This window comes from Poeciliopsis prolifica, unplaced genomic scaffold, assembly GCF_027474105.1.
Source record: "Poeciliopsis prolifica strain line A6 unplaced genomic scaffold, Auburn_PproV2 SCAFFOLD046, whole genome shotgun sequence".
Lineage (NCBI taxonomy): Eukaryota > Metazoa > Chordata > Actinopteri > Cyprinodontiformes > Poeciliidae > Poeciliopsis > Poeciliopsis prolifica.
In genome coordinates this window covers 3,942,466-3,959,128 of record NW_026562421.1, presented here as the reverse complement: position 1 = coordinate 3,959,128, position 16,663 = coordinate 3,942,466, and the positions used below count along the sequence as shown (strand labels likewise).

At 42.8% G+C, this 16,663-nt stretch overlaps 1 protein-coding gene across 1 annotated transcript in view; it reads left to right on the top strand.

Moving 5' to 3' along the window:
* Positions 1-15,647, top strand: part of LOC129377018 (neural cell adhesion molecule L1.1-like) — a 34,779-nt gene extending 19,132 nt beyond the window's left edge. The window contains 25 exon segments of the mRNA XM_055056744.1: positions 1,036-1,220; positions 1,890-2,021; positions 3,169-3,312; positions 3,395-3,506; positions 4,211-4,371; positions 4,523-4,676; positions 5,187-5,323; positions 5,524-5,625; positions 5,899-6,105; positions 6,466-6,536; positions 6,631-6,682; positions 6,685-6,855; positions 7,622-7,728; positions 8,464-8,491; positions 8,494-8,535; positions 8,538-8,726; positions 9,445-9,567; positions 9,646-9,764; positions 9,766-9,817; positions 9,956-10,069; positions 10,891-11,040; positions 11,120-11,251; positions 11,333-11,402; positions 14,490-14,521; positions 14,524-15,647. Coding sequence (XP_054912719.1) covers positions 1,036-1,220; positions 1,890-2,021; positions 3,169-3,312; positions 3,395-3,506; positions 4,211-4,371; positions 4,523-4,676; positions 5,187-5,323; positions 5,524-5,625; positions 5,899-6,105; positions 6,466-6,536; positions 6,631-6,682; positions 6,685-6,855; positions 7,622-7,728; positions 8,464-8,491; positions 8,494-8,535; positions 8,538-8,726; positions 9,445-9,567; positions 9,646-9,764; positions 9,766-9,817; positions 9,956-10,069; positions 10,891-11,040; positions 11,120-11,251; positions 11,333-11,402; positions 14,490-14,521; positions 14,524-14,738 — 3,001 coding nt within the window. The 3' untranslated portion in view covers positions 14,739-15,647.
* The last annotated feature ends 1,016 nt before the right edge of the window (positions 15,648-16,663 follow it).

Below are 16,663 nucleotides of genomic sequence, written 5' to 3'. Positions count from 1 at the left end.
GCATATTGGTGGCGAAGTTTCACCATTTGATGTGAAGGACAAGAGACACTGTAAGGCGGCAGGACTGAAGCCGATTTATAAACGACCAGCAGGAGTTTGAAGTTTCTCCTCTTAGTGAAGGACTGCAGAACCGGGCGCTGCAGAACCGCATGGTGCAGAACTGGGCGGTGTCTCTATCTCCCTGGTTCTAGTCAGAACTCCAGCTGCAGCGTTCTGGACCAGCAGGGTTCTGGACCAGCAGGGTTCTGGGCCAGCAGGGTTCTGGACCAGCAGAGTTCTGGACCAGCAGCGTTCTGGACCAGCAGGGTTCTGGACCAGCAGCATTCTGGACCAGCAGGGTTCTGGACCAGCAGCATTCTGGACCAGCAGGGTTCTGGACCAGCAGGGTTCTGGGCCAGCAGGGTTCTGGACCAGCAGGGTTCTGGGCCAGCAGGGTTCTGGACCAGCAGGGTTCTGAACCAGCAGCATTCTGGGCCAGCAGGGTTCTGGGCCAGCAGGGTTCTGGACCAGCAGGGTTCTGGGCCAGCAGGGTTCTGGGCCAGCAGGGTTCTGGGCCAGCAGGGTTCTGGGCCAGCAGGGTTCTGGGCCAGCAGGGTTCTGGACCAGCAGGGTTCTGGGCCAGCAGGGTTCTGGGCCAGCAGGGTTCTGGGCCAGCAGCATTCTGGACCAGCAGGGTTCTGGACCAGCAGGGTTCTGGGCCGTCAGTTTGTCAGTCAGACCTGCTGCAGAAATCAAAGCCTGGACGAGTTTCTCTCACCTGTTCCTCAGGTGAGAGAAGGCTGTCTTTGGATCCGGCTTTATGTAGCTCTGAAGGTTCAGGTTAGAGGTCAGAGGTCAGTCTGATCTCTAGTTTACAGCTGTAATAGCTGAAGCTGTGCATTGACTCTTTCGGCCCAAAGATGATAATTTCAGTTTTGTTTCTGTTTCCGTTGAAAGTTTTGGTGGATCTATTTATCTGTTCAGTGATTGGACGGTTTAGTCACCTGGTGAATTTGTGATGTTGTGCATCATCCCCATGCACCTGCGTCTCTGCAGACCGACTCCCTGGGTGGAGTGGCAGAAGACGGACGGCGACCTGAAGACCACGAGTGCCTCGCTGGACAGCTTCGACCGCTGGCTTCACTTTGACAGCATCACTGAGGACGATGACGGCGAGTACCGCTGCAGGGCGCACAACATCCACGGGAATGCGACACACTCCTTCACCGTCACTGTGAAAGGTGACAACCACACGAAAACCTTTCAGCAACACAAAGAAAGCAGGTTCAACACCGAGTCACACAGTTCAACGCTCTCTGGCTCTGCATGCCTCAGTCAGAAGGTCAAAGGTCAAAAAAGATGCCAGGTCGATCAGAAAACGAAACAAATATAGTTTGAATAGAAGAGTTAAAGGAGAAACCGATCCGATATTAATATTTGTATCGGTCCTGATATTGAAAAACATTCTGAATGGCGTATCAGTGACAACGGCCCGATCAATAAGGGTCGATCAATAAGGGTCGATCAATAAGGGTCGATCTATTAATCTAGTTCTATGCTTGGTTCTCTGAGCGAGTCACTCGAGTCATTATTAAGTTTGTTCTTCTTCTTTCTTATGTTAAAACATAGGAGATATTTATATATATGGGCCTAGTTTTGTTTTTTGTGTGAAACATAAACATGCTTTGGAGCGCTTCTTTCTCGACGCCATCTTGGATATTCCCTAAAGCAAAACACGGAGCGTTTATGTTACGTCATCACGCAAATACATCACGCTGCAGGAGCCCATAAGTAAATAAACGACTGGGAAACGGTTCTTGATCCTACCTGTTCATTTATTTTAGAACTATTAAATGAAATTTCACAGATTTTGAGTGTTTAATGACGGTAAAGTCTGTGTGTCTGTCCAGCGGCTCCCTACTGGATGAAGGAGTTTCCAGACCTGAAGTACGCGCCGGGGGAAACCGTGAGGCTGGACTGCCTGGTCAAGGGGAACCCGGAACCCGCCATCACCTGGAGAATCAACGGCGAGCCGCTCACAGGTGGGACACAATTCAGACCTTCCTTTTATTTCTTTAAACTGAATATTTATCATGAAACAACTAAAGAACAAATTTATCTGATCAGAATATTGTCTTTTGTAGAGAAGAAATACTTACAAAGTCATACAGAAACATTTCCTTTCACTCAGTTTCTCTTTAATTTTGATATCCTGTAATTTAAAGGTTGAGACGATCTGGCACCGCTCAGTCTGACTTCTGTCCCGAAGAGCAAAATAAGATCAGCCTCACCGAGACAGAAACGTTTTAGATAAACGTCCAGAGAAAGACGCTTATCTCCACTAGAGAAAAGTATGAAACTGGAAACACGAAAGGAGAAAATCAAAAAAGATAAATGAAAGGACAAAAAAAAAAAAGTAGAAAGTTTGGGTAAATAGAGGAAAGTAACAAAGGACTAAAATTTAGAAAAAGTGAAGACATTTTGATCTAAGAAGATCAATTAAAGATGGGGTGAAAATAAACAATGTGTGACATTAGCAAGGAATCCAAGAAAAATTATGAAATAACAGAAATGAAGAAAAGAAAGAAGCTTCAAAAATACAGAAAACTGTTTTAAACGAAGACCAGAATAAAAAATAACATTATAAACATTTTATTGTCCATAAAGGGAAATAGTCTGAGAGCAGAAGCAACTGAAAAACACAATGAGATGGAGACAGAAACGTAGATCAGAGGAATCCAGTTCAGACCGAATTAACGAATGAAAGCAGGAGCATCTAAAAACCAACAAATAAGTAAATAAATTAACGTACAAGATAAAAACAACCTGAAATACATGAAAGGTTTCTCTGCCACAGTTAACTCAGACCAGTAATGGAGGACAGAACAAAGGATTGCTTTTAGCAACTAATGGCTCAAAATGGTGGCAATAATTCAGTGGGAAAAAATAGGAATAAATAAGAGAAAGAAATTATTATGCATTTACAATTATGTTGCCTTGAAATGGTCTCAAAACAACAATATCATTGCTTATCGCGATAACGTCTGGGACAGTTTCTGTGCTTCACAGAACCCTGATTACAGATAATAATCGCGGCGCAGCAGCATGAGTCGCCTCCTCATTGTGCCTGTTTTTCTTTTTCTCTCTCCTGCGCCGCCATCTTTCTTTTGGGCGTAAATCCCTGGGCAGCGGTGGACCCGGATCCTCGCCGCATCGTGACCGGCAGCGCGCTGATCCTGAGGGACGTGGTCGTTTCTGACACGGCCATCTATCAGTGTGAAGCCACCAACGTTCACGGCTCCATCCTGCAGAACATCAACCTGTTTGTCGTCGGTGGGGAAGCGTCACACTGTGCTGTGTATGAAATCACCGTCATGCTCCTGAATGTGTGGATGAGTCTGGTTCTGTCCTGCAGAGCTGCCGCCTCAGATCCTGTCTTCTGATGGGATTGTGTACAAAGTGTTTGAAGGTGAACAAGTCAACATGGACTGTGAGTCGTTTGGTGCTCCCCGACCTCAGATTACATGGTGAGAAACACAGAATTTAATCTAGAACAAAAAAAACTCGAATCAAGGTGAGAATTTAAAGTTCTATACACCAAAGTGATTCCACACACTGATAATACTAAAGAAACAAATAAAATGAAACAACTTTGATGACTTTTGCAGCATAAACCCATATGAAAAGAAAAATACCTCTATAAATTTTGTCAGATTAGTTTCTGAGATTCATATTTGTGTGTATTCGTTGATGACCCCCAGATGTAGTATAAATATATACTACTTAAGTCAAAATATATACTACTTTAGCGTAGAGGGAAATTCAAAGTGATAAAAAACAGAAATAATGATTAAAAAAACATTACAATGTGAGAAAAGTTGTAATCCAGACAAGAATTCATCTACTTTCTACAGTTATAACTTTATTAAGTCAGGCTAATGCTAAATGCTACAGTTTGTTATAACTTTAGTCAGGCTAATGCTAGAGCGCTACAGTCATAACTTTAGTCATGCTAATGCTAAATGCTACAGTTAGTTATAACTTTAGTCAGGCTAATGCTAGAGCGCTACAGTCATAACTTTAGTCATGCTAATGCTAAATGCTACAGTTATATAAAGCCAGTTATAACTTTAGTCAGGCTAATGCTAAATGCTACAGTTATAACTTGAGACTGGCTAATGCTATAGCAGCGTTCTTTATCATAATGAACAGTCTGATTCTCTGTGTTTAGGCTGCGTGAGGACGCCGTTTCTCTGCTGTTGGATAATCGTGTTTCCTTATTCACCAATGGGACGGTTGAACTGGTCAACGTCACCCATGAGGACAGCGGCGCCTACACCTGCTCTGTTGATAACGCCGACATCTCCATCACCGCTAACCTGGAAGTCTTCAGTGAGGGAGTTTTCAGCTTTCTTCTCCTTTTAACTGCTGTTTATGTCATATTTATTTACTTTTATGCTCTTATGAATGTAAAACGATCCTCCTGTGATTAAAGGTGATTTGATGGATGTCCAAAATAAAACATGGTTCCTCTCTCTTCCAGATCGAACTGTGATTCTTAAAGGTCCGCAGGACGTTCACGTCCACCGGGGACAAACTGCTTACCTGGACTGTCACTTCTACAAAGACCCTCGGCTGCGTGCCGACGTCCTGTGGAAAAAAGACGAACAGCACCTGAACTTCTCAAAGCCTCACAAGTAAACGATCACAAACCTGAACAAAGGCAAAACTGCATGGAAACAAACTGGTTCTGCTGACCATCCAGAATCTGGATCATTCCACCTCCATTTCATCCAGTCATATTTATCAGGCTTTGGTTGTTTGGAAGGCTGATCAATATGACTGAAAACGTATCAGTGCTTCGTATCAGTCAATATTGATCATTTTTGATATCGACTGAAATGCTGACAGACTGGTGGAATATTTTTCCTCCTGAACTGTGTCGTGTTGACGGTTAGTAGCAAATCGCTGCGTTGCTTTTTCTTTCACGGATGCACTTAATGTTTATCTCTAAGTTGATAATTTGACAGCTAAAACCGATGCTAGTCATTGTTAGCTCGGGGAAGGATCTTCTGTTGCAACATGTCTATATATTTAATAGTCTGTCAGACGTATTATCTGTTGTTATTGATCATGTCTGTTGCAACATATATTGTTATTGATTTATTGTCCAGTTGTTTGATATTTGCATCACGTTTTCTCTCTAGATCCAGGTACAGCGTTCACAGGAACCACACGTTACAAGTGAAAAAAGTCCAGCAAGACGACACAGGAAGGTTTTCCTGTGAGATCAGAACTGACCCGGTGGGCCAGGTGACGGCCACCGGCTCCATCACTGTGTTAGGTATGGAAGTGGCTTTACTTTAGTTTATTGGTTTAACCAGTGTTGGTTGAATATCCAGGATGTTGTTGTCTAGTTGTCTCCTTAGCAGCTCAGCAGTGAACTCGGCTAAAAGCTGAAATAAACGCTAACAGCTAAGAGTTAAGATCAGATTCCTGGTGAAGATGAGATGCATCTAACCGCAGCCACTTTCTGGGCCGCAGCTCCACCGGACCCCCCCAGCTCTGTGTCGCTGTCCCCCATTGAGGACCACAGCGCCACCCTCAGCTGGACCCCAGGATCTTCACACAACAGCCCCATAACAGGTAGAGAGGCTCAAAAACTCAGACGCTTCTGTTCGGTTTGGATTTCTAAAAAAAAGTCACCTGAGCTTCATTATTATCAAACTGGAAACTCAAAACATAGTTCGGCTTTTTCTTTGTCTTCATTTCTGCGTTGTGCCTCGAGTTAAAATGCAACAGCGCCTCCTGTGGTCACAGAATGTGGTGCAACACGGGCGTAATTTACTTATGGTTAATATTGTCAGATTAATGGTGCGTTGAGGCGTTATCGCTTACGGCCCGAGTTTCTGCCTATAGAGTTCATCGTTGAGGCCGAGGAGAAGCCGCTGACGGACAGCGGCGCCGTGGCGTGGAGGAAATGGACGACGGTTCCTGGAGACTTCAGCCACTTCCAGTTCAGCCTGCAGCCTTTCTGCCGCTACCGCTTCAGGGTTGCCGCCGTGAACGAACTGGGCCAAAGCAAAGCCAGCGAGCCCACCGAGCCGCGCAGCACTCCGCCTGCAGGTGTTTCTACTGCGCTGCACTGTTCACTTCTACCTGAGCAGCTTTACTCTGGAGCTTCAACACTCAGGAAAATTTCTGGATTTTCTTCCCACTGGATGGAAAATCAAACACGTTTAGCCAAAAATTGCAGTTTTTCTTTAGGTTTCATAAATTATTATCATTTTGGTCATTGAAACACCAAAATTTCCACTGAACTGTATATTTTGGTCCATCTGATGATGCAATTTGTAGATATAGAATTATTGATAGTTTGATCAGTTGAGTAGATTTTTTATATTATTTCTAGTGTTACAGTTGGTTCTTCTGGAAACGAGCTGAAATAAAAATCCTCATTTTTTTCTCTGCTCCACTTTCCCACAGCGCCACGTTCGAACCCCACAAATGTTCGCACCAACTCCACAGAGCCGGGCGTTCTGCTCATCACCTGGGACGTGAGTGGCTCAGCGCTTCGCTTCCAAACAGGAAGCGCTTCCAAACAGGAAACGCCTCCAAACTTTAACCCAATCTGTTGCTTTCCCTCCGCAGGAGATGGAAAAGCGTCTCCACAACGGCCAGGACTTCCAGTACCGGGTGTACTGGCGGAGGCCAACGATAAAGACGCAGAATGGAACTGGGCCTTCGTCAAGTCTCCGCCGTTCACGGTGAACGAGACGGGAACCTTCACGCCGTTTGAGATCAAAGTCCAGGCTGTCAACGCCATCGAGTCGGGACCGACTCCCGAGGCAAAGACTGGACACTCCGGGGAGGACAGTACGTCTCCTCATTGTTTATTCATCACAGTCAGGAAGTCCAACTTTCTCACTCCAGACTGACTCTGACAGTTATGATGATGCTTTTGGGACGGGTAAAATTCTCATTTCTGACTTCAGTTTGAAATTATTCTTTAAATTTTGTAGAAAAATAAATATTCTGATGTATTTTTAACTTTTACATATAAATCTATAACTGTGTGACAGTTTAGTTTATTAATGCAGCATCAGTTAAAAACAAACAGGTTCCAGCTGTGAGTTTGCTACTGCCCCCTAGTGGTGGCAGAGAGTCATTACAAACACAAACTGAAAATATTACGCAAAGGCTGTTGAATCCTTTGTAAATGTGATTTTTAATTTACAAAAGAAAAAAGTTTCCAGGTTGTCATAATGGGGTATTTATGAGAAAAAATATTATTTTAATACGGATTAGAATCAGGCTATAAAATAGCAAAATGTGTAAATACTGTATGTCATAAAATTCCTGAATAAATACAGTGAAATTTGTGGTTTTAAACAGAAAAAAGTCCAATTTAAAGCAATATGAGCATTTTTGTACCTCATTGTGACTCTTCAAACTCAGTTATTTATGCTGATATTAAACTATTTAAGAGATGAAAGGACCAGGTTCAACTAGTGCAAGATTAAATCATTTATTTATTATGTTTTCTTTGGCTCCCTCTCAGGATTATCAATGTCCATCACTTCAAATCGAAACCTTTCCCTCACATCAGACTGTCAAAATAAAAGCCTGTGTCTCCTTGCAGAGCCGGAGGAGCCGCCCAGCGGCGTTGCCTTCACCGTGGTGAACAGCACCGTCAGAGTGACGTGGAACGAAGCGCAGAACGTCCGCGGCCACCTGCTGGGCTACAGGGTACGTTTCCTTATGACGTCCTGGAATATCCTGGGAAACGTTTCCCACCAGAGGGAGAGCTGCTTCCTTGCAAAAACACAGAAACCTACCAAATATTTTGCAAAATGCAACAAGAAACAAACTAATTTATTAGTAATTTTCTTATTCAAAGTAAAAAAAATCCTTAGTTTTAAAAGTCTTGCTATTGATAATTTGATGCTGATGAGTCAGAACATTAAAAATCACAATGAAGTTTTATTGTACAACTTTTACCAAAGTATAAGATGCTCAACAAACTCATTTGATTTCATTTTTTATTTGTACATAATATAAAAACATTTTATGTTGCAGTTTTCATAAAATTATGCCTTTATTTTTGTAATACTACAAATTTATTCTCCTAGTATCACAAGAAAAAATGTTGTAGTTAAAAGTGAAGTTTAGCTTGGCTCTAATACTTTGTCATAGAGTTGCTCTGACATCAAAGTCCAATTAAATTGAAGCTTAAACATGTTTGTCAAACAAAATGGCTGCCTGCGGCGCGCTGACATCACTCTGATTGATGGAGACCCAAGGAGTGTTGGTGGAAATTAAATGTAAGTTGTTCTGCAGTGGAAACCAGAGGAAAACATTTGGTGAGATTCTGCAGAGTGGGAGAGAACTGATGGACATGTGAACCAGTAAACCCAGTTGGTTTAGATTGTAGAATCCAGGGTTGGACTCCAGTAAGGCAGCATCATCTTTCTTCTTCTTCAGCTGTACATCAGGAGGCTGGGTTCCTCCAGTGACGGGACAGGAGGTCCCTGGGCAAACACCACCACACGGCGGAGAGCACCGACTGGAGCAACACAAACTGGCGAACAGGAACCACTGGGTGGTGGAGGTCCACGGTCCCAAGACGGCCGCCGAGGTCACTGGTCTGCGTCTGTTCTCCCAGTACGAACTGGAGCTCACCGCCTTCAACAGCAAAGGGGAGAGCCCTCGCTCCTCACCGACGCGTTTCAACACGCCAGAGGGAGGTGAGGCGACGTTTAGATCCATTTGGTCTGCAGCTCTGAGACAAACCAGGCAGTTCTAAAGGGGAACTCGATGGGAAATTCTCCTTTTGCACTTTTTATTCCTCCATTTGGGTTCCTGCTGTTTCTAGAAACAAACGGTTCAACAGCACTTAGAGAAACACTCAGCCATTTTTTGGCAGAAAGTTCATGTTTTTGGTTTCAAAAAGATTCAGACTGTAACGTGACGAGTCAGCAGGCACCTGAGGTTACCTAGCAACCACAGGAAAGCCCGGCCCGTTGCCTAGCAACCCCGGTGTAGGTCCAGTTCTCGCTCCACTGCCAGATCACCAAAAATTACAACAAAATTACTTGGTAAGGTTTTGTGTTTTTTTAGTGTGGCTGACTTTCCATCCAGAAACCACTTGGTACATCCTTGTTGGTTGAGCAGGAGGCTCCACTTCTGCTTTTCCAAGACGTACCGTTGTATGATTTCCCATCCGTTTTCAGTCATTTTCTCAATAGTGTAAACGTTGTGTTGGGTGGCCAGCAGCAGCCTGTTTGGATTTAAAACAGATTGAAATAAGCAGATTAAAATCTCATCTAGTGAAAAATGTAATGAATCAGGAATCTTAACAGGTCATCTTTAAGTTATGGAAACAACACAGAGGAGTTTGGGCTCCTCGCTCGGTTTTCCTGGCTAACCAGCGATTTTTCTGCCGTCCTTCTTTTGTCTTCACAGCTCCTGGTCCTCCTGCATCTCTGAGGTTTGAAAGCCCAACGGAAACGTCACTGATTCTCCACTGGACTCCTCCGCATGAAGTTAACGGAGAACTTCAGGGCTACGAGGTGCAATATCAGCAAGGTAACATCTGGGTTTGCAAACAGGGACTTTATTCAGGATGAGTTTGTCTGACGTTGGGCCTGGTTTGCGTCATGTCAGAGGGAGGCAGCCAGATGGAGATCCAGATGATCAATGTTTTCAACGTAAACCAGGTGGAACTGAAGAACCTGGACCCCAGCAGCTATTACCTGTTTAAGGTCATCGCACGCACGGCGGCAGGCAGGACAGGGTCCGCCCATCACCCGGAGGGGCGCCACGCTGCTGGAAGGAGGTAGACACACTGAACCCCCATCTTTTTTCTCTTGACAGGATGAATGTTAAATTTTGACTCTGTAACTTCACAAAAGTTAAACGGTTCTATTGCACTTTAGTAGAATCGCATATGTAAACGTCTCTCTGCTTCCTGTAGCTCCTCCCACAAACATCACCGTGGTTTCCAGTGTCACGTCGTTCAATCTGAGCTGGGTGCCTGAAGACCGCCACCGGAACCACGGCTTCCACATCCACTACCTGCGGAAGAGCGGTGAGCAGCAGGACACGTCCAAATCCACCTCCAGTCCGTTTCTAAAACGGTGGAAACTAGACGTAATGGGACAGGCAGGGAGAAGGACGCACTCCTCCAAATTGCACCCAGTTTCAGTCCTGCTGGTTGCTAGGAGACCAGCATCCTGCTCCCAGCAAGCTCAACAAGTATTTACTGACATGCTGGTGTTTAAATAACATTTGAAAACCAGCAGGTTTTCTGCTCTGACATGCTGGTGTTTAAATAACATTTAAAAACCAGCAGGTTTTCTGCTCTGACATGCTGGTTTTTTCAATGTTTATTAAACATGAACATTTTATTTCTACAATATATTTTTATTCTATTCTGCAGACTTCAGATTACTTTAGACAAAAATACATCAGTAACTGCAGTTTCAGTAACCATATAACCGCAAATTGGAATTACGAAAATAATTTTTTAATGGAAAGACGCCAATTTTGGGGAAATTTTTTTTAAATTTTGATTAAAAGTTTTTTGCGCTCGTCTGAGTTAGTTTGTTTGGTCATATAAAAATTGGTTTTATTTTGCGAAACTGCAATGGAAACACTTCTTTCATGTCACAAGAGTCACATGATCAAAAACCGGATGTTACTCCTGGAGGAAACGACAAAGAAGACGACAGACAGGAAGTAGTTTTTTAAAGACTTATCGCGTAAACAAACTGATTCACAAGGGATTTTAATTACGTTTCTTATTTAATGGAAACATTACTATTGCGAAATTATGTACACATATGCAGAATATTGACATTAGTGACAGAAACGCAGCAGCAAACTTGTGTTGCTTCTCTTTGTGTGCAGCCGGCGGTCAGTGGGAGGAGTCAGAGCTGATCAACTCCACGCAAGGTTTCTATTCGCTGACGGGCCTCCAGCCAGGAACCGAGTACAGCCTGAGGATCCTGCACGACAACAACACGCACTGGCAGGAAATGCTGCGGACCGTCGGACCAGGTGCGTCGCACAAACTGCCTGGACTGAATGTTGTTTACGTTCATGAAGACGTTATGAAGGTGAAACGTTTCTGCCTCAGTGCCGTCGGAAATGCCGGGCCGGTTTGCCACCCAGGGCTGGCTGATTGGACTCGTCAGCGCCATCGTGCTCCTCATCCTCATCCTCCTCATCCTCTGCCTCATCAAGCGCAGCAGGGGGGGGAAATATGCAGGTACGCCCAAACCGATGATCCGACGGAAAACACGACGGAAACACAAGGTGCTGATGTAGAAGAACGTTTTTCTCCTCACAGTGAAGGACAAAGAGAAAAAGGAGATCGACTTCGACCTTCAGAACAAGGATGAAACCTTCGGCGAGTACAGGTGAGTCACCGCGATCGGAACCAATCAGAACCAATCAGAACCAATCAGAACCAACAATCACTGCCGATCGGAACCAAACAGAACCAACAATCACTGCCGATCGGAACCAATCAGAACTAACAGTCACCGCGATCGGAACCAATCAGAACCAATCAGAACCAACAATCACTGCGATCGGAACCAATCAGAACCAATCAGAACCAACAATCACTGCCGATCGGAACCAATCAGAACCAATCAGAACCAACAATCACTGCGATCGGAACCAATCAGAACCAACAGTCACTGCCGATCGGAACCAATCAGAACCAACAGTCACTGCCGATCGGAACCAATCAGAACCAACGGTCACCGCGATCGGAACCAATCAGAACCAACAGTCACTGCCGATCGGAACCAATCAGAACCAATCAGAACCAACAGTCACTGCCGATCGGAACCAATCAGAACCAATCAGAACCAACAATCACTGCCGATCGGAACCAATCAGAACCAACAGTCACTGCCGATCGGAACCAATCAGAACCAACAGTCACTGCCGATCGGAACCAATCAGAACCAATCAGAACCAACAGTCACTGCCGATCGGAACCAATCAGAACCAACAGTCACTGCCGATCGGAACCAATCAGAACCAATTCAGAACCAACAGTCACTGCCGATCGGAACCAATCAGAACCATCAGAACCAACAGTCACCGCCGATCGGACTAATCAGAACCACAGTCTCTCCAGAAATGTAGATTCTTTGAACGTCCCGGTTTGAGCTCTGAACTGGGCCGGAACAAATCTTTTTGCTAATTAATCGTGCCATATTATTATAAATATGTAACATTTAATAAACTCTAAATTTATCGAGCGATTAATTCAGAGCTTATTTACATCAAACTAGTAAGTAAGTCAACAAGTTTGATGTCTTATTTCACCATCAGTCAACAGCAGGAAGAGATGAATCGATTATTTGTGTAACAGCTATAAAAATGATATAGAAATCATTTTCTACATGTAAAAGCATTGAGCTTATTTATTCAGTCTTATTTTAAATGTATTTGTTTTATCCTGCTAGCTTGGTGCTCTTGGAGGCGCTAAGCACTGCAGATTGATTTGCATATGCCTTGGGCCGGCTCTGGGAGCAAAGAGACTGAATGTTGCGTTTTGTTTTCGCTCATGTCTGTCTTTCTCCTCTCCTCCTGCTTTTCCTGCAGATCTCTGGAGAGGTGAGGGAGTCGGCCTTCCTGTTGTCATGTGCTTCTTCGTTCTCACTGGCATAGAAATAAAACCTTTCTGTTCTTAAATCTGATAAATATCTGATGGTTAAAGTTGATGCTTGCTTATCATGTCCGCCTCATTTTCAACATGTTTCACTGCTTTCTGGGAATCGGATGGTTTTCTCTCCCAAACCAGTTTATAAAACCAGTAAAAAAACAGATAAAATAGTGCTGAGTCATGCTCTCACCTTTCCTGCAACCTCACCTGGATGCTTCCCGCTCGCATCAAACTCCTTCCTGAAGTCGTTTTTGTTTTTGTTGCAATTGTCTGGTTTCACTTTTAAAGGCTGAGAAATTTTTCACTGATGGAGGAAATTAAACTTGTTTTCACTCTGAAGTGCAAAGGATTTAGCAGCCACACAAATTTCTGTGGATCTGGTTTTTCATGTTTCTATGAGGAAATGAGAAGAAATTTAAAAACGTCTCAGACGAGTCTGTTATAGGAGAAAAATATTTCAGCCATATTTTCACCTCATCATTAAAATATCACAGTTTAAAACTAAACATTAGATCCAGATTAAGCTAATTATTTAGCTTTGTAACTATGGAAATATTAGATTAAGAGTCTAATTAGCTATATATTGCTAATGAATATTTGCTTCATTAGTAAGCTAAATATTTGGTTTTAAATTAGTTAGAAAGCTAGTTAGTGAGCAAACTTAATAACTAGCTTCAAGCTAAATATTTAGCTCAAAAGTAGTTAGCAAGCTAAGTATTTAGTTCTAATATCTCCAACCTCAGTGACTGAGGTTTGAAAAACCCAACATTTGTGTTGCTGCAGAATCATTTGTCTCAGACTGGAAACAACTTTCTGAGCCGCTGCAGCCTTTTGAGCCGACGTCTTATTTCTGTTTTTTGTTCAAGCTTTTATGGCTTTTTGTTTAAATTCATCTCTTTTTGTTCTCCATCCCTTTGTTTTCCTCTGATTACAGCAGATTATTATAATCCGTTTAAAATATATTCACACTCTCTGACCTTTCTAACATTTTGATGCATCAAAGCCACAAACTTATTGTGTTTTCAACATAAAGTGGAGCCAAAATATTTTACTAGTGAAAATCTGAAAGTGTGACACGCAGTTGGATACAAAGGTAAAGGTATCTTTATTTATATCGCACATCTTCAGCAACAAACCCTCTTCACTCCAAAACCCTCAATAAAATCCAGTGCAGTGAACTGCTCGAGAGCTCAGCCACCTTGTGACCTCTAAAGTCATAAGGTTTAGAGGTCATAAGGTCTGGTGGTCTTTAGCCAAAGACCATGAGACATTTCTGCTGCTAGCATTAGGCTAGCATGTTAGCTTTGGTTGTTTTTACCCAAAATGCCCTGCGTTGTGGTCCACTTCCTGCTATTGGAGCGGTCTCTGGTCTGCTTGGTGTTCTCATGTGCATTCAAACCGAACCAGAGTTCATTTCAACCGAACCAGATGGAGGTTTGTAGCCGGATCAGAGTTAGCTTGCGCGTTCACAGCACCCCAAACAAACTAGACTTTCTGAAATGGACCGGAGTTGATTAAAGCGACTAAACGCGACTTGCAAAGAGAACTGCAGCTCTAACCTCAATAAAAGATGGTCCTAGAAAGTATTAAGGGCTAAATACATGTGCACACCACACTTTTCAGATTTACATTTGTAAAAACACAGAAACATATGAAAATAATTCATTAATTTCCGTTGCTTTAGCTGCTTCCATTACTTTCTGTCCCACAGAACTGCAAATAAAGCAAAACTAAAAGTTGTGGTCGTGACAAAATGTGAAAAAGTTGAAATCTGGTTCTGACGCCGCCGTCACAACCGCTGTTCCGCTCTGCTTCCCCGCAGCGACGGCGACGAGAAACGCTCGGACAGCCAGCGGCCCTGTGCGACGACAGCAAGCTGGGGAGCGACGACTCGCTGGCCGAGTACGGCGACAGCGTGGACATCCAGTTCAACGAGGACGGCTCCTTCATCGGCCAGTACAGCGGCCGCTCCGCCGCGCCGCACGGCAGCTCCGGCCCGGCCTCCCCGATCAACCCGCCGCCGCCGCCCTTCGCTCCCTCCATGTCCGGCATCCTGAACCGGCCCAGCTAGATCCAGAACCAGAACCGCCCACACGTGCATGCCTGCAGCAGAGACGGACCGAGTCCACTTCCTGATTCCGACATCCACAGGAAGTTTTACTCCATGTTTACAGCTTTTGATGCAAAACTGCTAACTGCAAGAAAATGAACAAATTTGGCTCCTTTATAGAAACAAATATATATTCATGAAATGAAATCCACTGCAGTAAGTTACTCTTTACTGTTCAACTCTGCAAAAACACAAAGTAATACCAGGAGTTTATAGTCCAGTTTGTAGTGCAGGCAGATTAAAACACTAAATTAAGACCAAAGTCATTTTAAATCATCTTATCAGCAAGTTTAGAAACTTATTTTAAGTAATTAATTCCTTAATATTGATGAAAAAGTTCTAGTTCCAAGTAAATTGAACTAATATTTCATATTATGGAATTACTTAAAGCTTCAAATCAAGTTATTTGTATTTAATCTATTTGCACTGCAGCTGGACTATTAACTATTATTTTGTGTTTTTGCAGTGAATCTTCACTGCCGTATTTCTAACCATTGCTGTAAAGCTTGGAGTTAGCAGCTTTGTACTGTTGAGCTCAGAATCATATTATTATCGCTCTGTCAGAATATAACAGCTTCAAATTTCTCCTTAAAAAGCAAAAACTGGCGCAGCTGGACAAATATGATGCATTTAGCTGAATTTCCCATCAATATTTCTGCCTCATTCCGTTTCTTCATCCATTTTTACTCAAACGTCGTAACTTTTTTTATAGAAACATTTAAATTCTTCATGGGCGAACCGGGAATGATGCAGACTTTGGTTCTGAGAGGATAAATCGGTACTAACCTGCTTCTCTGTGCAGCTTCAGCGCGCGACTAAACCCTGTAATCAGAATAAAGTATAAATCCCATCATATAATGTTTCATTTCACACATTTTCAGCGTGCCTCAGTTTTTAAAGGGAAAAGTTCAGCCGCATTGTAATAAAGGTAGTTAGTCCCTTTGGCCACCAGATGGCGCCAGTTTTAACTGACTGCAGTGATTTTTAGTTGCAAAAAGCTCCCAGCTTCCTGTGGAGAGGCGGGAACATTGTTATGCAGGCAAAAAGAGAAAATCACGTTTTCCTTCTCTGAATGTAAATAAAACCTTAAGATTGTCTCTTTTGTTACTTTATACAGCTTGTTTTATAAAATAACCAATTGTTTTTATTATCTATTGACGTGTTTGATTTGAGCGTTGTAACGTCCAGACCTCCCACCCACTGTCTGCTGCTGACCTTTCCCCTCGTGTCACTTCGTAGCTCCAGATCCTGTAGAGAAGACAATTAGGAAATTCAACCCTCTTCCTGTTTCCTGTAGAGTTTAGAGACGCAGCAGAAATACAGATTATTAAACGTGACGTTCAAACGGTGCCGGGCGCAGAAAAATGGAGTCAATGTCTGCCAAAAACACTCAGGATTTTCAGATCAAAAAAGTCTACAAAAAATTCAACATTTGAGAAAAAACAAGGACTTTTTTTTTTACTTTGAGAAGTCAAAAATGAATGTCAAATTTTGAAATTAATCTTAGAAATTTTTGAGAAAAACTGAAATTTCTGAGATTGAAAAGTCAAAAACCTGATAGAAAAAACACATTTTTAGATTAGTCTTGGAAAAATTCTAGAAAAAAAACCAAGTAAATTTCTAAGTTTCAAAAGTTAAAAATTTTTGCCATTTGAAACTCAGAATAAAAATTTGTAGAAAATGTCTGAGATTAATCTAAATTTTTTCCTAAAAGTTTTTGACTTTTGGAGTTCACAAATTTTCTTGTTTTTTCTGAAATTTCTGAGTTTCATAAGTTGTAAATTTTAGTTTGTTTTCATAGAAACTTTCTGGGATTTTTGGACGGAAATTTGCTCCTTTCTTCTCGTTTCTCCGACGTCGTTGGACCCGGAGCAGAGACTTTAACG